Here is a 24,756-nt window from a genome sequence, read left to right on the forward strand (position 1 = left end):
ATCTCTCTAACACCCCCTCTCAGAGCTTGGGCAGGGCAGAAGCCTGAGGGATCTGGAATGTTGCCGAAGTAGAGCCTGAGGAAGCGCCTTCGTAAACAAATCCGCAAGATTATCCTCCGTCTTGCAATACTCCACAGTGATGGTCTCATCCAGAAGCTTTTCTCGAATGAAGTGGTACTGAATCTCAATGTGCTTCGTCCGGGCATGAAAAACAGGGTTCCTTGCCAAGGCAATGCAACTCTCATTGTCACATCGCAGCAATGTAGGACGAGTCTGGGGGCACCCAAGCTCCTCCAACAATCTCCGAAGCCACACAACCTCGCATGTGGTGGAAGATGCGGCCCGATACTCCACCTCAGTAGACGAAAGGGCTACCGTGGGCTGCTTCTTGCTACTCCATGAAATAACACCTGCACCCAAAGTAAAGCAGTAACCTGTTGTAGACCGCCTGTGGTCCACGTCACCGGCCCAATCCGAGTCGCTCCAACCTGCAAGTACAAGATCTGACCCATCTGTCCCTGCGGGGTAATGAATCCCCAAATCAGACGTCCCCCTCAGATACCGAAATATCCTCTGAGCAGCCTGCCAATGCACCGTCTTAGGTTCACTCATGAACCCTGCCAAGAGCCCAACAGCAAAACATAGATCAACCCTCGTGTTGAGAAGCCAAATCAAGGACCCTATCAACTGTCGATAGCGGGAAGCATCCGCCAAAGAAGAAGTTGAGTGGGAAGTGGCCTTCCAGTTCGGATCCATAGGAGTAGAGAGGGCCCGACAATCTTCCATCTCAAAAGTCACCAAGAGCTCCTGAACATATCTCTGTTGGGAGAGAAAAATCCCCCTCTGAGACTGATAAATCTCATGGCCTAAAAAGAAATGGAGTAGCCCTAAATCCGTCATCTCGAACGTCCGATGTAAAGCTGACTTTGTCTCCTGGACCTGCTGTGCATCATCACCTGTGACAATCAAATCATCAACATATAATACAAACAGCACACAACCTTCCCCGGAAGTGTGAACATACAGCTGCGGATCGACCGTGGACCGCCGATATCCCAACTGAGTTTGGAGGAACGAATCAATCTTCTCGTTCCAAGCTCGCGGGGCCTGCTTGAGACCATACAGGGCCTTCTTCAACCTGTAGACTTTCCCATCTGAAGAACCAAAGCCAGGAGGCTGCTCAACGTAGATCTCCTCCTTCAAATCACCATTCAGGAAGGCTGACTTCACATCCAGCTGATAAACAGGCCATCTCCTATGGCCAGCCAAAGCAAGAACAGCTCTAATGGTTGCTATACGAGCTGTAGGGGCAAAGGTGTCATGACAGTCAATCCCTGGGCGCTGGGCAAAACCCTTAGCAACAAGGCGAGCCTTGTGCTTATCCAAAGTACCATCACTGAGATATTTGGTCTTGAAGACCCACTTGACTCCAATCACCTTCTTCTTCGGGGGGCGTGGCACAAGTGACCAAGTGCCATTCCTCTCAATAGCCTCCAACTCAGCTTCCATAGCTTTCTTCCATGGGGCGGACTGTAAAGCCTCCTTCACGGAGGTGGGCTCTCGATCCTGCATAACTCGGGACATCAAACAATAATTGGAGCAAACAAGCTCCGAAGAATGCGCCTGGTGCCTCCGTGACCGCCGCGGACCATCCTGCGGTCCCCACTCCTCAGGAACCCCCTCGATCCCTGAATCACGGAGTGTGTCACGGGCCCAGCGAGGAGGAGACCGAACCTCCCCTCGTCGTTCTCCATCAGTAGAAGACTCTGGAATGTCCACCGGTAGTAACTCCTCAGAAGGATCCGGTGGAACAGTAGACTCTGTGTCAGAAACAGAATCATAATCAAACGGCACAGGCTCCAGTGGAACTGTAGAAGGAGCCAAACTCTCCCCTGGATCTCCAAGAACGGGATGCTCCTCACCCGTTGAAGAAGCCGGAACCTCCACAAACCGCACATCACGGCTAGTATATACATCCCGCTTGACGGGATCATACAGTCGGTAGCCTTGGGACTGGGAGCTATAGCCAACAAATACCTGTTTTCGGGAAGCCGCTTCAAATTTGTCACGGTGAGCCTTGGGAATGTGAACATAGGCATCACACCCAAAGACCCGAAAGTAAGAAACATCTGGCTTCGTCCCAAAATAAGCCTCAAATGGAGTCATCCCTTCCACGGCCGACGTAGGGGATCGATTAAGGATGTGGACTGCAATAGCCACAGCCTCGGCCCACAGAACCTGAGGGGTCTGTCGGTGCTCCATCATGGTGCGCGCCATCTCGATCACACTGCGGTTCTTCCGTTCTAGAATACCATTTTCTTGAGGAGTATTGGTATTGGCAAACTCCTGGTGAATTCCTCTATCTGCACAAAACCGAGCAAATTTATTAGACACAAATTCACCTCTCTTGTCGGATCGCAAGGTCTTCAACTTCCGGCCTGATCGGTTCTCCTCAAAGAGAAGCCAATCCTTGAAGTGCGAGAAAGCTTCTGACTTTAGTGCCAAAAAATAGGCCCATGTCATCCTGCTGTAGTCATCCACGATCAGCATGAAGTACGAGCTCCCACGCAGGGACTCATTCCTCATAGGGCCACATAGATCCGTAGATACTAGCTCCATCGGTGAAGTAGACCGCCGCGAAGCTGTGTGGGGAATGGCATCCCGATGCTGCTTCCCCCGTATGCAGGAGACACATGGCTGCTGGCTCACCACTATATCCGGCAACCCTCGAACAAGCTGTCCACGTGATGCCTTCCAAAGATAGTCATAGTTCAGGTGACCAAACCGAGCATGCCATAATTCAGACTGTGACTGTGAGGTAAGAAGAAGAGTAGAGAGGGCAGTGGAAGACTTCAGTTTGTAAATGCCGTTCTCCTCATATCCAAATGATAGAACCTTCCTCGATTCACGATCAAGGACTCACACAGTAGAACTGTCAAATTCCACCAAAAGACCAAGGGAGCAAATCTTATGAACTGAAAGGAGATGGTACCCCAATCCTGGTACATGCAAAACCTCTGAGGTATGGGTGCCACCTCGTCCATCCGGAATAAGCTGCATCTTACCCCGACCTGCAATAGAAACTGAAGAGCTGTCTCCAATGAGAACCTGCCCACGCGAAGGTCGCAGCTGGGCAACACCATCTGATGAAGGAGTCATGTGCCGTGAGGCACCACTATCAATAATCCACTCTCGAGATTGGGGAGCCGCCATCGCAGCATCAGAAGCATTCGGTGAAGCGTCCTCAATGACAACTAAATGTAGAAATGCAGCTGATGAGGGTGCAGCCACCACTCCAGAATCCTTGGTTTCCTTCTTCTTGGTGTCCTTCGAGTCTTTGTCAGGGCAATCCTTCTTCCAATGGCCAGTCTTTCCACAAATATGGCATGTGGAGTCTTTGTCCTTGTCCTTCTCCTTGTCCTTCTTGGACTTGTTATCCCCCTTCTTCTTCTTTTGGTCCTTCCCCTTCTTCTGAGAGGCTTGACCTGTCAACGCCTCCGTCTTGGAAGCATTCTGTCCCTTTAACTGTTCCTCTTGGTCCAAGACCATAGGAACCAACTCTTCCCACCGAAGAGTAGACTCTCGCCCCGAAGCAATAAGGGCAGAGTAAAATGTACCGAATCGTGGCGGCAACTGGGACAATAGTGTAATCGCCATGTCTTATCAGGGTCATCCGATTGTACATTTGATCAAGCTCCAGCCATATCTCACGAGCCACCGTCAAGTGCTGGATGTGAGCGATCACGGCTGTAGTGCATGATAGAAAGAGAAAGGATCGAATCCTGGCATTCAGTTTGTCCCAATGAGACTGGGCCCTGGCCAACTCCGCACGAGCATCGGAAGAGAGTTTGGACTCATCTCTTACCGAAGGCCGGTCAATATCTTCCTGTACCAACTCCGCCAAATCATAGAACTCCAGTATGGCCAACATCATAACGCGCCAAATGCGGTAGTTGTCGCCGTTGAGCTTCTGATCTGTAGGACGAGCCGGTAAGACAGGCACCTTCCGGTCCATAATCGCCTGGAACTCCAAGTCCATCTCTGTAGACATCTTCACCTGCAATGCCTTCTCAAACGCAAAAGCAGCCCCCTTTGACTGAGTAAACTCAGCCTGCTAAGGCTCTTCCGCGTCCCGAAGCTTCTTCACCCGCCGGAGGCGATGAAAAAGCAAAACCTGCACTTTTAGGTTGAAAACTCAAACTTTCTCCGCGTAAAACAGCAGTAAACAACAGCAAATCCACCACCTGTACTCCTTTCCTGTGCGCCCACACTCGTTTCAGCCTTGTTCCAAGGCGCAGCCCTCCTGTCTGCCCTTAAACGCAAAAAACGCAAATTTGTGTCGCGATGGAAACTCCTTTTCAGGTTGATTCTGCGCTCAGTCAGCCCTCAAACACTGCTCTGATACCATGTCAGAGTGCAGCGGTGTGAAAGCGTAGGACTGAGAGAGAGAGAACGCAGAGAGAAAAGGGAGAGAAAGAGACAGTGTACAATGAAGATCTGCTGTATAAAGAATGCTGAATACAAAGATATACACGGGCGCAGTGCGCTGGACTGCGTGTCTCCACCTCGACGATGCGACCTGCTGTCCACCTCGAAGTCTGCTGCAGTCTGCATTGTCTGCTGTCTGAAATCTGTGAACAGAGACAGAAATCTGCACGGCACCGGTCTGTAATCTGCGACAGAGAATAGTGGCCAGACTGCTGAAAACGTCAGCAATAAATAGGCGAAAAATCACCTAGAACGGGGCGCCAAAATAGGGCGCAGCCTGGAATAAATCTGCAGCAGGCAGTCGGACTGCCACGTGGCAGTCCGACTGCTGCAGGTCCGACTGCAGCAGTCCGACTGGACTGCACCAGGCTGAAACCTGCCTGGCTGTGATCTCTCTAACAAGAAAAAGGGTAAATCTGAAAATAAAGCTGAAAATCAGGGCAGATCTGAAAATAGGGCTGAAAAGAGGAACAGACCGCAAAGAAAGAGTGGGAAAAAAGATGCACAACGTAGGGAGTTGATGGCTGCAAATAAATGCTATATTTGTAAACAAGAAGGGCATATGGCACGCAGCAGTCCTAATAAACAGCAAGCTAAAAAAGATAAAGGCTGATCATATGGCACAGCTTTTTATCCAGCATGTGTTTAAGTATCATAGTATACCAAAGTCGATCATTAGTGATCGTGATTGGAAAGGATTGTTTGAGAACATGGGCACAATGCTGAAATTCTCTTCATCCTTCCATCCACAAACTGATGGTCAGCCGTCTGAGGAGGCAAATTCCATAGTGTTAGATCTTTTGAAGTGCTATGTATCAAACCACAAAGCACAGTGGAAACAGTATTTGCCGTTGGTTAAGTTTACATACAACACAATGCATAGTTCCACTGGTAAGGCTCCTTTTGAGGTGGTAGAGGGTGGTAAGAAAGTACCCCCTATTTTGCACACAAAAGATAAAATCTTTGAGGCTTATCACTATGTGGAAAGCATGGATTCAGCCTATCAAAAGGTTAAGCATGCGCTTCAAAGATCATAGGATAAGCAAAAGAGAGCAGCTAATCGTCATAGGTATGCAATGCACTTTGTAGAGGGCGATTATGTATTGCTGCAATTTAAAAAGGCATGGCTGAAAAAGATGAAGAGCAAAGAGCGATTGTATCCAAAGCTGTCTATGAGATACTATGGGCTATTTCAAGTGTTAGAGAGGATCAATGATGCATGCTACAGGCTGAAATTGCCTCTACACTGGCGGATACACAATGCCTTTCATGTGAGCTTGCTTAGACCTTTTCATAGAGATGTGCTAGAGGATGTATCTGCTGAAATTCAATCGGAGGTTAAAGAGCTCGATAAAGTACTAGTACTAGAGCAGATTTTGACACACAAAGAGAGGAAGACCAAGGGTAAGGGTTCCAAAAGGTACTTGGTGAAGTTTTAGAATTATTCACCAATGGATGCCAAATGGATGGAGAAGGATGACTTGGCAAACCATCCTCAGTTGTTGCAGCTTTACTTGGTGAAGTTTTAGAATTATTCACCAATGGATGCCAAATGGATGGAGAAGGATGCTTTCCAGTTAGAGCCGACGTTAGTTCGGGCTCAATCAAGTTCAGTAAAGCAGAGGTCCAGAGTATTACCTGATGCTTATGAGAAAGCTAGAACCTCCGCTCCTCAGTAATGGACAGCTCTAAAAGTAGTGGATCTCGAATGTATTCAGCATCTTTCAGGGTATTGTAGCTGAACAGTATGTTTGCCAGGAGATCACTATTCAGTATACTAGTCACTATGTTTGGTATGCAAATTGGTATGGTTTTCACTACAATTCTGAAACTATACATTTGCATCCATTATGTGCTTGGTATGGCATTGGTTATACTTGGTGTAGCATTAGTTAATGATCATCAAGGGCTGATTATCAAATGTTGGTTTTCAACGTATGATCATTAATATTCAATGGTATTCAGTTGGTTTTGTGAACAACAACATGTCTTATGATGCCATTGATGTTTTAGCCATGGTTTATGCTTGGTTTTCGCTAACTATGGTTTGGTTTTTCTGGATGAGTTAAGCTCATGAGAAATGAATATGTCACATGATAATCTGGCAATGTTTTTGAGATTCTTTGTGAGTCTTATGTTATGTTATGTTGGCTGGTAATTTTCAGCATATGTTGGGCATCTGGAATGGTTGAACAGCAATGCGCAATGTTGTGTTGACTATGATGCCCTATGGAAATTTTAGTGTAGTACTTTGCTTTTGATGCATTTGGCAATGCAATCGAGGATGATTGCAAGGATTTCAAGAGGGAGGGTTGTCATGAGAACGTGTATTTTTGAAACCTCACTTAACATGTGGATTAATTTTTAATCACGTGATTAAGTAAATGTTGCATATGTGAGGTGCAACTAGGGTTAGAGTAAATTTACGAGCCCGGGACCCAAGAAAATCATAGGATGTCAAAGGCAAAAGTTGCTATAAGTTATGTTGCACAGGTACTTTGTGGTATCTGATGTCAATAGTTAGCCTAGGTCATTCATTTGGCCATAAGTGTCAGTTGGTGACACTAGAGATGTGGTGTTTAATGATACCTAACACCGATCTAATAGTCAAAGATGACACAAAGAGACTCGGGAGTGGAAGATGCCTAGCCAATTTAATTATTGGCCAGTCGGATTATTTTTTTGGACACCAAAATAATTATTAGATTAATTTTCAGTAATTAAATGCTAAAATTAATATTTAATGATGGATAATATTGGAGAAACCATTTGGGAAGGCTGCCACTTGGTAAACTTGCCCATATAGGCTGGTAAAAGATTGAAGAGGAGAAAAAACGAGATCATTCTTGCTGTAGCAAATGTGAGAGAGCTGTGAGCAGCCATGGCCAACCTATTTTCAGCCATTGCATCCAGTCACGAGTGAGTTTTGAGGAAGCGATTGCAAATTCGAACCCTCCACAGGTGGGCGATTGCATCTAGATACAAGGTGATAGCGGATTTGGACGTTTGAGCTGTAGGCGACAACATTTCATGCTGTCATGGCAAGGCAACAACTGCATTTGATTGATTTTTAATCATTCTTCACGACAAAACTCTAATTTCTCTCTCTACAGCTTTCTCTCTCATCTCCCAACCATTTCACAACCTTGCTCTGAAGATCTCAGCATTTGGTTCCTTGGAGGCTAAGAAATTGCAAATTTAGGGTTTAGCAACAGCCTCAGGAAAAGTGCCAAAAATTGGAAGCTCCAAGACTTGGATTTTTTAAGGCTGAAGGTGAATTTCAGCTAAATTCAAGTGGAGGACTAGCCAACAAATAAATTTGGGGCATTTCCATCGTCTATGAAGTGGGTGAAAGCCAATTAAGTACCTGAATCAAGGGGCAAATCAGATTGAAGACTTGTTGGTCACTTTGGACAGCAAGGGAAGTTTGGATTGCGAAGGGGATCGGGAGAATCCCATTGTAAATCAACTTCTTCTTCAATAAAGCTAAAGAAATACCGAAAGGGACATCAATTTTGGGGCCAATTGAGTGTGCATTGTCCAAGATCAGTAGGTAAATTTGTATTTTCAGATTTGAATTTATTGTTTGCTGCTGTAATTAAGTTGTAATCAGGGATTTACCACCCATCCACGGAAGGAAGGTTGGTTTCAGTCTGACCTGTCAACTGGCAAGTTTAGCACGGAACTCTTTGACGAAGCTTCTAACTTAGTCTTATTGTCTGACGAATGGCTGGATGAATGGCCAGTTCCTAACACATTGCTGTGTACATTGACGTGATGTAAAGGCTAAGCTATGAATGCTGTCACAGTGGCATGACATAAATTCTTGGACTTGTGAATGATGCAGTGACAGTAACACCTCTGTGTGAGCTGGAAGCATCGGAAAAGTCGTGACCTGCAACAGTTGTCTCTGAAACTCCCAATGCAACAGTGACCAATTAATCATATCTGAAACACTGCAATGTAATAGTGACCAAGTAATCATATCTGAAATTGTGAATGCAACAGTGAGGCATTGAAAACTGCCATAAGAGTAATGCAGTCATGTATATCTCTGGTTTGATGCTGTGAACCAAGTTGTGAACTGCAGCGGGTGACCTTGGTATTAACGCAGTTCTGAATACACTGAAAATTGCAGAGATTGCAGACTTTGCTCTGATTTGATGTGTACAAAGTACAAGCTGAGTGGCTTTGCACACAATATGTGACTACAATCAATTATAGGGATGGATAATGCAAACAAATGGAAGCATCAAACTGTGGAAAATGAATATTTGGGAGATGAATCTGATCAAGAACTAACACCACCACCCATGGAAGCAATGTTCAAACTCCTAAGAACACATGGTAAAAGACATGCCGTAGGGCAAGTGATTGGACCGTCTCCCCAGGATCTAACAAGCATGGAAAGACCTCACGCACCAAGATCTCATGCACCATGAATGAAAGGAAGTATGAAGAATTCATCTTATGATTCGCTCTAAACTACGAATTATGAGACAAGAATTGGAAAAAGAAATATGAGTGGGTCAAGGCTAAACTAATAGCAGACCAAAAGGTAGAAATGTAAGATATGCACATAAAGATTAAGAATGAATTGCAAGCGCAAATGTTGTCCACAATGCATGCTGAAAACTGCAATGCAGAAAGTGGTAGATGCTTGCAAATCTAAAATCTTGAAATTGAGGGAAGAATTGGATACATTTAAGAAAAAAGAAATAAACGCGCAATATGAACTACAAAAAGAGAAAGTGGCACTGAAGGCATGCAAAAGGGAGGTTCCCTCATGGGCAGAAGTGGCAGAGACAATACAGAAGTAGATAGAAGAGACCAGCCCATAGATTGAGGTAGTAAAAAAGAACAAGGGAACATCAGTGAACAAGACTGAGGTAATGAATGCTACTTAGGAAGAAGAGGCCACAAGATGAGCTAGGGCATTACATGTACGGGTAGTAGGATGGGAAGAGAAGAGTAGCCCAACCCATAGAAAGATACTAAGACACTTGCCAACAAAATTGGGGTTTCAAATGTACCTATAATTAGTGCCTAAAGAGTGGGGAAAGAGGACTCTAAGCCCAAGGCTTTAATCCTTCGCTTTGGGGATATAGAGAAAAAAAAGCCTTCCTCTCTAAGAGAAGAGCCCTCAAAGGTGAGAATCTATTTGAATGAGAATCTTACCCCAACACAAATAGCACATTGCAGAGAACGCATGCCCAAAGTATTGGAGGCTCACAAAGAGGGAAAATGGGTTGTCTATAGGGATGGACATGTCATCATAACAAAAGGACTGCATGTCAATATGAGGCCTATGAGACACTTAGGATGTCAATATGGAAACTAATGGAGCCCTATGCTTGGACACTTGTTACTTTGATGATCGCTTCCAAAACATAGGCATAGCCATATACACAAAAACACACCAATGTAAAGGTAGTCAACTACCAGATGTGCAAGGATACATGTGGAAAAGTGCATTTCGTTCAACAACTAGAAAACCAAGAAGCACTAGGCATTCTGGAGGTGTGGCCATGCTATATCGATAATCAAGAAGACCTCAAAGGAATGATACAAGTAATGAAGAGAGATGATGATGCACAATACTTATGGATTAGGATACATGCAAGAAGACTACGGGATATATTCATTGTAATATGCTACTTTCCTCCTGCAAACTCAACCTATGCCATAGGAGATGGATCTCCCTTTGATGTGCTTTCCTCCTACAATATGCTACTTTCCTCCTGCAAACTCAATCTATGCCAGACAAGATGAATCTCCTTTTGATGTACTTTACGAGGATATAATGAGATATGCTAGCATTGGGGACATATTATTAGTGGGAGATTTCAATAAACACACAGGAGATAGACAAAGTAAATTTTATATGCATGATGACGCCATGTTCAAAGAGATTAACATACATGAAAGAGACCTACATATAAGAGAGCCTAAGGTAAATGAGTACCTATAAGACACATCGATTGGCAAGTGCACATAGACTAGCCATCTTAAATGGTCTACCACAATGGCCAAGATATGTTACTTTGACATGGTGGAATCATAAAGGAGGAGCAAGTACTGTGGACTACTTGATTGGCTCACTAGCATTGATACCAGGCATCCAAAACTTTAAGGTATCTGAGAGACCCATTGCCATAGCAACAAATTGTGCTATTTTGACTTTCTAACTCTCTTGTGGACATATGAAACATGAAACACCATGCATCTCTAAACATCCCAAATGCTACTTTGTAGAAGACACCTCACACATCTACAATGGCTTTTGACAAACTAGTTTACGTACATTGGACTTAAGCAAATCCTTGGAGGAATGTACAAGAGACTTAGTAAAGCCCGTACATAGTTTAACCGTGTATACATTCCCACACACCCTTTCCCAATGTAGACCCACACATTCCACTGCCCCCCAAAATAGCTGGTATGATAATGAGTGTAGAGTTACTCGAGCTCGCTTATAAAGAGAAGTGGAGCTAGAGACTCGGACACATCGTCAAGTAAGGGCATTTTACAAAAGCCTTGTGTGGAGGAAGAAGCAAGACAATAGAGACAAAGATATATGAACTATTTTTGGGACGCGATAGCAAGAGTGCATGAAAGATGTTTCATAAAACACAAAACCCCATATAGATTACATCACCAAATGCTTGGCCTAACCATTGAAGATAGCTATATGATCTGCCAGGACATAGGCCTGTAGGCCAACACACTAGTCTTTCTTCACCTAGAAAATGATTACACATGCAATTTATAGATTACAAAATGGGAGGGCACAGGATGAGGATGGGCTAGTGGTAGAACATTTCTCACACGCTTGCGGCATACTAGCACCCCTATTGGCACATATATTCAATAGAGCAGTATGTGAGGGCTTTTCTATAAGCTCGGCAAACAATACTATAATTTACTAGAGCATGAACTTAGTGAGTGGGCTAAGATGCAAGGCAAAAGAGCATAAGAACATAAGGGTAGGAAAGTTTCTGAGGCAAATATACCACATTGGACCATGTTCTCACACTCAAAGCCATTTTTAAGGTTGGTCAAGCTCAAGATAAGAGGATATATTGCGACTTTGTGTATTTCCGCAAAGCTTTTGGACCATATCCTCACACTCAGAGCCATTATCAAGGAGGGTCAAGCTCAAGACAAGGGGATATATTGCAACTTTGTGGATTTCTGCAAAGCTTTTAATACAGTGCCTCATACATGCATTATGGAGAGACCGAAACCAACCTTCCTTCTTGAAGAGGTAGTGAAACCTCATTAAGCACTTAATTCGACAAGCATAAAATTCACGTAAAATGAAAATGCAAATATTACCACTTTAATATTGGACATTGGACACCCTGTTGGCCCCAAAATTGGCATCCGTTTCGATATTTCTTTAACTTATATTGTAAATGAAAGGAGTACAACTAAGATCCTCCAACCTCCTCTACTAATCCAAGTGCCTCTTTCTATCAAAACTGGCAAGCAAGCCTCCAAACCAATTTGCCCCTTGGTTTGCTCAAGGATTGGCCGATTGGCCTTCACCTTGCTCCTTGAAAGACAAATTCTACCCCAAATCTGATATTAGCTTGTCCGGCCTCTTGAATCTCCCTAAAACTCCTGAATTTTAACTGTTGGAAATCAAATCCTAGGCCCTCAATTCTGAGCACGCATCCCGAGGCGATTGTTAGACATTGATTTCTACTTTAAATTAGGGCTTAGCAAAGATTGACTGAAATCTCTTCCTCTAATGACTCAAACTACTAGAAAATGATGAGGTAACTTGAGAGATGGCAAGGGGATGAGAGAGAATGTTATAGAGAGAGAAATTTCAGAGTTTGATTGTTTGAAATACTGAAAAGCTACTGCTACCCTCCTCAAACGGCCATGAAAGTTATCATCTGTAACTTAGGACCCCTAGAAAGATTGCTTCCCCCTCATGTATGTTATCACCTATACCAAAAGGACCTTGGACTGCTGTCACCTTGGACTACCCTCTGAGAATTAATTTAATAATTATTATAGTGCTCAAAAAAATAATTTCACCAACCAATAATTAAATTGGCTAGGCCAATTTGTCTTCCAAGTATCCATGAGTAGTTATTGACACTTAGACTAGCATTAATTGATTAATTAGTACCTAGTCTCTAATGTCACCATCGACATTAGTGGCTAATAAATTGGTCTAGGCTAACATCTGACACCACGTACCACCTAGTACCTGTCAAGCATAACTTATTACAACTTTTGCCTTTGATACCCATTGCATCCTCGGGGTCCTTGGCTTATTACCATGAAATAACTGCCATGTGCATCACATGTACTAGACAACCTTGCACGTTTGATTAATAACTTAATCACATCTTATCGGCAAGATTAGAGTATCATTTCACATCCCCGAGACAAAGACTACAAGATATTGGAGTACCAGAAGATATACTGTGGGCTATCTATGCATTATATGAGACAATAACACGTCATGTACGGGCACTTGAAGGCCATCAAAGAGCACTGACAATAGCATATAAGTGAAACAAGGATGCCCGCTTTTACTCATATTGCTTGATTTATATATAGATGAAGTGTCTAATTACATTGACCAACTAGAAGCCGAACCCAACCTAACAATGGTGCTGATACAGATCTTATTGTATGCGGATGGCATTGTTCTCAGTTCAGATTTATTAGAGGGATTGTGGCACCACCTAGATGCTTTCCATGTCTTTTGTAGAGACAAACATCTACGTTTGCCCCATCATCATATATATAAAAGCATACGATTCCAATATCAAGCATCCATAAAGAAGCAAACAACATGACAAATATCTCTCTCTTTTATACTAGGCAAACACTTTGAAAAGCATTTTGTTTAGCCTTGCACAAATTAAACATTTGCATCCTTCACAATTGCATTCTCGATCAAAGCATCACCCATATTCTCTATCAAGATATTATCTACACTCGCAGTCAAACCATCATTGGCATGCACTATCATTGACTCAATTGCATTACTGACGCTATATCAATTGCATTTTCAAATAGGACATTTGTATCCACTGCCTCTACATCTTTTGTATTCATTGTCATTATATCATCTATCATGAGGATATGAAATTTTGATTGCTTTACTTAACATTTGGGTTGATTTTTAATTAAATGTTTAGCTATTTGTTGCACATATAAAGTACAGTTGAGATTATTTTATATTTACGAGCCAAGGACCCAATGAAACCATTGGATATCAAAGGCAAAAGTTGTCTAAAGTAGTCTTGCATAGATACTAGGTGATATCTGGTACTAGAAATTGGCCTAAGATATTTTATTACCCATAAGTGTCAATTAGTGACACTAAGGACTTAGCATTTAATGATGCTTAATGTCAATTCGAGGGTTAAAGAAGACTCACAAACACTTGGAAGATCAATTGGCCTAGCCAATTTAATTGTTGATTGGTCAGACAAATTTTTTGGGTACTTAAATTAATTTTAAAAAAATTTAAATTTTAAAGTTAAAAATTATTTTAATAATGCAAATAATGCTGAAATTTTGAGTTCGGAAGGGTGCCAATTGGCAAAACTTACCCATGCAAGTGAAAAAGACATTTTTCACTTTGAGAGAGAGAGAGAGAGAGAGGGTCTTTTCAGCCTTGTGCAAGTTGAGAGGGACAGAGAGAAGGCTACCATAGCTACTACAACAATTAACATGCCATTTCCAACCAGCAAGATACCTTCGGAGAGCTAGTGGCATGCCTTAAAGAGACTACAACACTAGATGACAGCAGTTTAAGGGTTGTTTCAACCAAACATACATCATATTTAGTATGTTCCATCAATGAAGACAGCTTTCATGGCTATCTAGACAAGATAGCAACTAATTCCTTCCATTTTCTCGCAAGATGGAAGCTTGAATTTTCTCTTTATTCAGCATTCTCTCTCATTCTTCAATCATTTTCTAGCCTTGCTCCCAAGATCTCATTTTGATCCCTAAAGGTTGAGAAATTACATTTTTATCTCCTGTGTAAACCCTATTTTACAGCCTTGGTGCCTAGCAAGGTCTTGATGTTGTCTTAGGTATGACTTTGTGTGGTTTTGTGCATACCTCACCTTGTGATACAGTCATGAAGACTATCAGATAGTTCTTCTCAAGTGCATGGCAACATTCTTGAAGAAATATGCATCTTACATCAAAGACTTCCATTCACTCTAATCTAAACAAGCTATCTTGTCTTCACATTGTCATGGGAGCCAAAATGTCTGGGAAACTTAAAGCTAGATTGACCAATAATAAGCTACTCCATCCTCAGATGTCACATTATCATAGAGCTACTACATCAGACTTCATTTGCATGGAGCATGCTCATTTAGCCATAATGGGGTTGATTTTCTGGACCAACCCTGTAACTTATGAACAACACAATCTCTAAGGGGAAACCGTGCCTTTAAAACAAAAGCTTTGCTCTTTGCTTCCCTCTTAGATATAAGGGGTACATTGGTAACTCTTAACCTCTCCTTGCTCAAAGATGGTCTGCTATTCAATCAGGTAGGTTCAGTTTCCTTCCTGTGATAGTCATTGTAATTCTCTCCATGCCTCCCTCTCTCTAGCACTATATTCCTAAGACCCCAAAATAGAGCATTTTATGACACTTGCAGCTTTTAAGTGAACAGATTACACGCATAAAAAGATAATACAAATTAATGCACTCTCACAGGTAATATACAGGATCCATAATATCAGGAATTACCTTCAAAAGACATTGTACCACTTCGATCACGATCATATATCCTGTAGGAAATTGATGAGAGAAGGTTGACACCACAGGCACCTTTCTTTCATTGTTCAAACAGCTAGATTTACAAACTCACCTAATCATTTGAGCAACAATGGGTCGAGGAAAGTGAAGATTTCCACTAGCCAAAGCTTGCTGGGTGCCATCAAAAACAAGAGAAATACAACTAAATTTGAGATCGTGATACACATTGTCAAACTTCTTCAAATTTGAGATCGTGATTTACATTGTCAAACTTCAATTTATGAAATTTTTAGCTTTAAATTCAAAATACTGTGCAATTCCATAGCAACTTTTAAGTAAAGAGCTCTCAAAGGCATGTGCTGATCTCACTAATAACTCCATACCAGAATGAGAGAAAACGATCTAACCAGTGGCTAGATCCCATGTCATAATATCCCAGCTTCTGTGACCAGAGAACAAATGCTCATTCTCCCTATCTATTTGTGAGACTGATCACTTTTGTTTTGCAAAGCAAAGCGCATCACTTGTACAACCAAGGTTGCCAAGTACAAAAGGTACAATACGGTATGGTACGATAAAATACAGTACTAATTGGTACCTTATGATTTTGTAAGGTACGGTACGATATTAGTACGGGGGGGGGGGGGGGGGAAACCGGATTTGGTTATTTTGGATTATAGATAATAAAACACGTGTCTAGAGCTAAAATAGCAATGTCACTTGAGTTAATAGGATGAATACATGAGGGTAACAAGGTAAAACCTCATGCACAACATGTAATACATCATACAACAAAGTAAAGTGTAGGGTGGATGGACAAAGAGGCTCTTCATTCTTTTTTCTTTTTTTTTTTGTGTGTGTGTGTGTGAGAGGGGGGAGGGATATGCTTGGAATTGCATTTTCATCTTGAAAGTTGGGAGAGGGGGGAGAGAGAGAGAGAGAGAGAGAGAGAAAGAGAGAGAGTTGAAATTATGATAATAAACATAAGGCTTAGGAGTTGGAAGATATTGTGTGGTCTAGCCTTCATAGGCCAAAAAATTGGTATGGATACATGCCATAAGGTACAGTACGGTACGAACCGTACAGAATGAACTAGTCCGTACATAATACGAATGCAACTATGTGTACAACAAAGCACAATTGTTCAGCAGTCTAGCTGGAGCTTAAAGCAAATCAAATCAATCCATACAAAGGCTCTTATGGCCATCTTAGGAGAAAGGAAAAAGAAGCCATAGTATGAGGGCATACCATCACCCCATGTGTGTGAGAGTGAGCAAGGGAAGCAAAGGAATACACAGAGAAGGGAAAAGAAGATGAAACAGTAGAAAAACACTCTGATCTGAATGCGATACAAGGCTGCCAACAGTCAGCCCCTGCACATGTGTATGCCACATCAGTGAGGACACAAACCTGATGGCAGCAGATGAGAATCTCACTGAGAAAGATGGGAGAAGATGCTTTTGGCTGGATGGAATGTAGTTGAAAGCAGGTGAATGGCTGAGAATAGCAGCAGATGCCATGAACAAGAAACACTGACAGATAATGGTAATGATAGAGCTCCTAATGTCCTCATCTGACTCAAATTGAGGCTTGCAAGCCAGAGATGAACACAAAACAATACACAAAAAAACCATGTCTACTAACACCCCCTCTCAAATCTTCGGTGTGGCCAAAGGCAAAAGAAGAAAACCAATCAATGCAAGATCAGAACATGTCAAGGTCGAATAGGTCCATTGATGAAGAGAAAGTAATTGAGTAGCATGCCCCCTCTCTAGATGAGAACCCAATGATGCAGGTGGCAAGAACAAGAAGCCTCAAATGGGTCTCACCAAACACATCTAGGTGGAAATGACATGAGCCAAATCACTAGTCCGCCCACAAGACGATAGGGAGGAGGTATTTAAGGTGCCACAAAGCACTCCTGGTAAAGATGGACATTAGGGACCAAAGGGCATGGAAGGGGTATGCTAGCAGCAAGGAAGAGTGTCTTGAAGAAGAGGGAAAGCAGCCCCATTGCATGACATAAAGGGTCTGTCAAGATGTGAATCCCTCAAAGAGCTCCTCACGGTCTTGGAAATCCCCCTCTGAAATTGATAGAAGGGCTAGGGAATGCATAGCTATATAACCTATGTCAATATCCCCCCTTCAAAGAAATAGAGCATCCAAGGGAATCACCAAAGGAGACGGTGAGGAAAGAATAAGAACCTACAAAAAGGAAAGGTAGTCTAATGGGTGAGAAAACGAGATGTCAAGGAGAAGCTTCCACAAAAGAAGGGAAATAGAACCAATAAAGCCCACACTCCTAACAACCTATCCAAAAAACTCCTAAGGTACCATCCTCTACAAAGATGCACTGCTTTGTGATAATAACTCAACTACCAAGTAATGTAAGGCCATAGACTGAGAGGAGATGGAAGCACAAATCCAAAACATAGGGGACCTTCTCTAAACAACTTGGTCAAGTAAAATCAGCATGCTACCCATACCACCGATAAGCATTGACCATGTGTCATTGAGCTGATGGCACCCCCTCTTAAGGACGAAGATCCCATAACCAATCAAACCTGTAAATCATGTGACTCAAAGCACTGCTATCCACAAGCAAGGACCTCTCTCATCATCCCATAACCAATTACACCTATAGATCATGTAACTCAAAGCACTATTATCCACAAGACAGAACCTCTAAGAAGACAAGAAAGCCAAGGGAGATCTGTCCACTTGATGGATGAGAAGGACTAACTCAATCATAGTAGTGGGAGGCTAGGAGAAAATGTGGATGAAGAGGTAGGCTCCTTCGCTCCATCATTTGAACCTGCACATAGATGGGGGTACTTTTTCCAACACTTCTCAAAATGCATAGTTGCATTCGTACTATGTACGGACTAGTTCGTTCCATATGCACTCTTTACTATCCTACAGGTGTTTCTTCTCGGAGCACAATCCCTTTCACTTCTTTTGTCTTTTCGGGTTGTTTAAGCATGAGATTTTCCCAAAAGATTACATCATTGTTGTGTAATATTTTCCTTTTTTCAAGATCCCATAACTTATACCCCATTTCTCTCTTGTCACCATATCTTAGGAGAATGCATTTACAAGACTTTGACTCCAAGTTGTTGCATTGTTTTTTGCGTATGTGCACAAATGCCTCGCAGTTAAACACTCTCAAGTGTGTACACGAAGGTGGCTTGCCCGACCACACTTCTTGATGTGCTTTCCCCCCCAAAGACCTATTAGGTGACCGATTGATGGTACTTTGAGGTACTTTCTCACGAAGGGACTTCCAACGGAGCATTTTGCTCATTGCCAAAACAGATGATGGGAATCAGATAGTATATGTAATTTAGCTTTGTTCATACTTAGACTTGGCTTATTCTTTTCTCAACCTTCAGGCCCACTGTCTTTAGAATGGGAGGTTGTTGGGAATAAAGGGCCACCATGCCTTTTATGCGTACTCGGGTGTGAACACACCCTTAGCAACTTGTACTTTAGTACTTTAGATATAACTATCACAAAAACCTAAAAAGAGGTACACTCTTTATACCCACACATCGTGCATCTCACTCTCTATTGTTGTTGCTCACTCCTCTCTCTCCGCCATTGCCATCACCATTGCTGAACATCAAATCTTCACTACACATAGGCCACCACATTGTGGGTGTTTGCAAGTATATAGAAAGATGTCTTATCACCAATTCTTTGCTAACTCAATGGATGAGGTCTCTATTCCTTCCTCTTAAGAGGCAGAGAGATTTTCGTGCTAGTTCACACGATGAACAGAGGTCACCTAGCCCATTTATTCAAGAACCCTCTTCTCCCCGTTCTCTCCATATTTCACAAAAGGCCCATTCTACTTGCCTTCATATGCCTTCCATGGCCGCCCCCCCTATACAAGTGCATGTACTCCCTTTGTCCAAAGAAGACCGGCTTGATGATTCCAACTACTCGCTTTGGTCGTGTAAAGTGGAGTGCACCCGTGATACCTTCGATCTTTGGGAGTTTGTTACCCATCCAGTGGAGGATCCCATTGTTAAATCATCAATGGATCATGCGGCCTTATGGAATCAGCTCAACTCTAGAGCTCGATCTTTCCTCTTTATGAGCTGACAAGATTCTCTCCTAGTACATGTACGCAAGTTGTGGAAAGTAGCAGAAGTGTGGACAAAGCTTGCTTCTTTGTACCATCAAAAGGCATTTGCCCACTGGATTACTCTCGAGAAGTTATGGATGCTCGCTATCAATGACTCTCCTTCCATGAAGGATCATATCAACAAGCTAGAGGGTATGAGAAATGTGCTTACATCCTTGGTAGGATGATCTCTTCAGAGGATATGGCCATGATTCTTTTGACTCAGCTACACTCCTAGGTTTGATGCCTTCTACACCAGACTTCTCATATCAAGGACCCATGAGAAGCTTCTACAGGAGGAGCTTGCCCCGCTTGTTTTGGAGTATGACGAGCGCGCCACACAGATAGCCAGTGGATCCACCTCTTCCAAAGCTTTTGTTGCAAGTTCGGGAGGGGGGAAGAAGAAGAAAGGGAAGTCAAAGGCTAAAGGACAAGAGAGTTCTTCAAGTTTTGACTCCAACTCGAAGAAGCCTAAATGCCCATACTTGAAAAGGGGACACATCCAGAGGAGAAATGTTGAAGAAACTGCCCTCACCTTCGTCTGGGAGCAAAGGATGGAACTAAAACATCCGAGCCTTCTACCTCTACTCCACTAGTTACCCATAAGTCAATGCTCTTTCATATTGTTGACTTGGAGGAGCCTTCTTCAATGGTTGCCTCATCTTCTAAGAAGCCTTGGCTGGTTGATAGTAAAGCTTCTAGTCATATGACTCCACAAGGTGATTTGTTCCACGATTGTTCCACGATCTATGCCCTTCTAAGGGTTCCATCACTATTGGTGACATTCTATTGGTGCCTATTTGTGGTGTTGGCAATTTGACCTTGTTTCCCGACCACACATCAAGCTCCCATTCACAGGTCCTTTATAATCCGAACTTGGGCTTTCCACTCCTCTCAGTTTATGGCCTTACTAGGCTTGGTATTTGAATTGTCTTCTGTTAGCAATCGAGTCAGCTCACATGTGAGTTTGGGCTATGCTTGACATTATTGGATAATTTAGGCATTTTATAGTGGTCATTTTAGTGATTATTTAGGTATTTATTGCTGGCCAACCAGCATTAAATGCTGACAGACCAGCTGCCATATTTGGCATATTTTGGGCCTATTTATTCAGTGGCTCCTCCTCCTCTCATTCAGTCATCATCATTCTTCAGGTGGTGGTCTTACTGTTGGATAGAGGAGCCAATGCTGATACCCACCTAGCCAGTGTGACTCACTATTGTACGTTTCATTCTCGTGTTTGATATATGGATTCCGTTTCCCGAGCACATCTCTAAGCTCTCTTCCTTTGTAGTGTTCTTTTGTTTCCTTTCTCTTTTGTCTTGTATTCAGCAATTTATTTCAGCACTTGTCTATGCTTTCATTGTTACACCACTTCTGACATGGTATCAAATTGCAAGATCTAGGTTCCTACTATGATTTTTCTACTGATTACAGGTCTTTCTTCCCCCTACTGATCACGCCTGCGTTTTTTAGAACAGCAACCTACATTTTCAGCTTGCACCTGGATTTCAACCTCCAATCGTTAGTTTGTTGCATTCAATGCTCCACCAACCTGCGTTTTTGGTTTTATGCCACTAACCGTGGCTAGGCAATTGTTTATACAGGCCGTTCTTGCTGTTTTTGGTAGTTTCTGACTAGTTTTTCTTCATTGTGCAATAGTTGCCTTCGTTTTTTATCAAATTTTTTGTTACATGTAACCAACCTTCCTCCTCAGATAGGGTGGTAAATAACCTGATTAAGCACTATTTACAACAATTAACAAATTCACAAAACTGAAATGCACACTTTACTATATAATCTTGGACATTGGACACCCTGTTGGCCCCAAAACTAGTGCCCCTTTCCGTATTCATTTAACTGGAAGTTGATGTACGATGGCATTCTCCCAATCCCTTTCAGTATTCCAACTCCCTTTGCTATCAAAATGGCCAGCAAGTCTTCAATCTAATTTTCCCCTTGATTTGGGCAATCAATTCGCCTTCGCCCGCTTTGATGGAGATGAAAAATGCCCCAAATTCATTGATTTGTTGGTCCCTCCACTTAAATAGGCTAAAACAGCTTCAGTCTTGTTGAATCCAAGTCTTAGAGCTTCCAATTTTTGGCACACTTCCCGAGGCTGCTGCTAAATCCTAGTTTCTGCTGCAGATTAGGGTTTACAACAAAGAAATCTGAAATTTCTCAGCCTTTGGTGATCTCAATGCTGTAATCTTCGGAGCAAGGCTGTAGAAAGGTTGGGAGATGAGAGAGAATGCTAAAGAGAGATAAAATTCAGACTTTCTTCACGAAGAACTGAAGAAAATATGTCATTTACTGTTGCTTCCTGTCTCAACATCTTGTAGATGCAAAGAACTGAAGAAAATCAATCATTTATTGTTGCTGCCCTATCTCAACAACCTGTAGATGCCGTCACCTACTATTGATTGGTCTTCTCTTGCCCCTAACTGTCTCAAAAGGTCCTCCAATGGCTGCAAATCAGACTAGCAGCATTTCCTCCCTCTCTCTTGTAGGCTAAATACACTAAAAATGCCTCTTTCCAACCTCTAAAGGCGTTTTTCAATCTTGCATGGCATTTTTTACAAGTGGCAACCTTCCCTAATGGTTTTTCCAACATTATCCATAATTAAATATTATTTTTTAGTCTTTAAATACTGAAAATTAATCTAATAATTATTTCAATGCCCCAAGAAATAATCTAGCTAGCCAATACTTAAATTGCCTAGGCAACTTCCATTCCCGAATTTCACATCCCCTGATTTCCTCACGTCCCAGGCTCGTAAATTTACTCTAACCCCAATTACACCTCACATGTGCAACATTTACTTAACCATGTGATTAAGAATTAATCCACATGTTAAGTGAAGTTTCAAAAATACATGTCCTCATGACATTACCCTGCATGTGAACTCTTATTTTGTGAAGTCTTTGCTATTGGTTTAGTTGTATTCCCTCTCCGTATTCCCTCCATCCTCTACCTTCTTTTCTTCTCCTCTCTAGATGGTTTCTCCGTGCACTTCTACAAATGATAAGTTAGATGGACCTAACTATCTTACATGAAGTCTTGTGATGAAAGCTTAGTTTGTGCAGAAGCGGATTTGGTACATTGTATGTGAAACTATTTCTCAACCTCAAAATCCTTTTCTCTTCCCAACGATTTTAATGAGAACAACCATGAGGAAGCTATGCTTACATGGGATTTGAACAATGCCCATGCATATTCTGCACTGCTTCAGTGTATTTCTAAAAAAGTTCTACCAATGGTTACCTCTTGTAGGACATTACCAGAGATATGGCCGAAGCTTAAAATGTTGTACGAGGCACCTTTCCCTATGTGTGTTGTGACCCTTTATGGACAGCTTTACACATACGTCCTCAATGTTGCTTCAGCATGAGATATCTTTACGTCTATAGGGGAGGCTCTCATCTCATTATGGCGATTCTAGTGAGGCCTTTACAACTTCAAAGAGGGGTAACAGGAACAAGAAGTCAAAGGCCCAATGTTATCACTCTGGTAAGAAGGATCACTTGCAGAAGAACTGCCAGGAGTTAGCAGCCTCATGGAAGCAGAAAAAGCGAAATGCAGCCTCCTCCGATGTGTCATCCTCTTCCTCAGACCCCAACTCTAATCCTTTAGTCAAGAAGAAGTCCACAACGTGCAAGGGATCCATTTCTTCAAATCCCGAGAAGGGCTTGATTCCCCCTTCCTCATGTGCTTTCTAGTCCAGCTGATACGGTCACCCCTCACAACTCTCCGGTGCCAATGAGGGAGTGTGAGAGGGTAGTGCCATGAGGGAGCTGAGTCTCATCTATACAAGTATACAAGTGCACAAGTTCCAAAGAGGGACGTTTCTAACGCATTGACTGAAGTCTAGTAGATTCAAATCCTGAAGCTGGGATTAACATCCAGGTTCATGATAGGTTGTTCTTTGAGAGCGAGCGGGATTGGCTCCTAGTCTTGTATGCTACTGAAATCAGCCTTCCTTCTTGGAATGGGTGGTGATAACCTAATTTAAGAGTTAATTACAGCAATAAATAAATGCACATAAAATGAAATATACACTTTACCATAACATTTTTGGTCAGTAGACACCCTGCTGGCCCCAAAATTAGTGCCCCTTGCTGTATTTCTTTAGCTTTCATTTAATTGGAAGGAGTACAACTCGAGATTCTTCAATCTCCTCCTGCTAACCAATTGCTCTTACTGTCATAAATGACCAGCAAGCCTTTTGGGTCATTTTCCCCTTGATTCACCCAGGACTTCTTCTCCAATTTGACCCTTGGCTGGCCAAATGCTGCCCCAAATCAATTTGGGATGGGCTGGCTCCTGAAATCCCTTTATAATCTTCAATTATCAACTGCTGATTTCAATTCCTTGAGCCTTCAATCTCTGGCACGGATCCCAAGGTGGTTGCTAAACCCTAATTTCTGTTGTAAATTAGGGATCACTGCAGAAATTACAGATCAGCCCACCAAAAATGGATGAAATCTTCTCCAAATGGCGAAGAATTGCTGAGAATGGCTGCGCATAGGCTGAAGGAGATGAGAGAATGCTGTAGAGAGAAAAAATTTTGAGATTTGTCACGAAGAACTGATCAAAATCAGTTGCTGCCCTGCTATACAGCCCCAAACGGATGCACCAACAACAATAGGAGCATCAAAGGCTGTGATCTTCAGGAGAAAGTGCATCAGTAGCAATTGCCAGCTTCCCAAGGTCAAGAATATGCAATCTCCATCACCAAAATGGTTTCCAATGGCTGGGAAATGACCCCAAAAGCTGGCAGCAACAGTTCAACACCTCTTCCCAACAACTCCAAAATGAAAAAACAAGATTTCCCTCTCCCTTCAGCCCTATTTAGCCTTTCCCCCACTTGCATGGGAAAGTTTTGCCAAGTGGCAGCTTTCTTAATCCATTTTCAGCAATTTCCAGCCATTTAATCAATTTTCAAAATTAATTAATTCTGAAGATTAATTCAGCCCTTAATCCATGCCCAGAAAATTGACCTTGCCCATCCAAAAATTAATTGGCTAGGCCATTTGCAACCCAAAGTGTTCCCATGCATTAATTGACCCCTGGACAAGCATTAATCCATTAATTAATGCCTAGTCCCTAGTGTCACCACACTGACACTTAATGGCCAATTAATGGTCCTAGGGGCAAACTGACACCAAAATTCACCTAGAATCTAACAAGTGTAACTTGTTACAACTTTTGCCTTTGACACCCATCTTTTTCACAAGGTCCTTTGGCCTTCAACTGTGAAAAAGTAGCTTGTACCTCACATGTGCAACACATGTGCATCTTTTAATTGCACATTTGATTGATCCTTTAATCAAATGTCAATTAAACATAAGCAAAGCATCAAATTTTCACGTCCTCGTGACA

General features: G+C 42.5%; 1 protein-coding gene across 2 annotated transcripts in view; it reads right to left on the reverse strand.

The window, feature by feature from the left end:
• LOC148010432 (uncharacterized) overlaps nt 1–24,756 on the reverse strand; it is a 150,419-nt gene that overhangs the window by 110,072 nt on the left and 15,591 nt on the right. For both annotated transcript variants that reach the window (XM_087671383.1, XM_087671385.1), the window contains exons 2-3: nt 15,357–15,415; nt 15,236–15,276 (exon numbers count right to left, since the gene is read on the reverse strand). In XM_087671383.1, coding sequence (XP_087527509.1) covers nt 15,236–15,276; nt 15,357–15,415 — 100 coding nt within the window. The remainder of the gene's footprint in view (nt 1–15,235; nt 15,277–15,356; nt 15,416–24,756) is intronic.

This window comes from Lygodium microphyllum, chromosome 29, assembly GCF_053477565.2.
Source record: "Lygodium microphyllum isolate KBCC chromosome 29, Lygodium_microphyllum_v1.1.10, whole genome shotgun sequence".
NCBI classification, from domain to species: domain Eukaryota; kingdom Viridiplantae; phylum Streptophyta; class Polypodiopsida; order Schizaeales; family Lygodiaceae; genus Lygodium; species Lygodium microphyllum.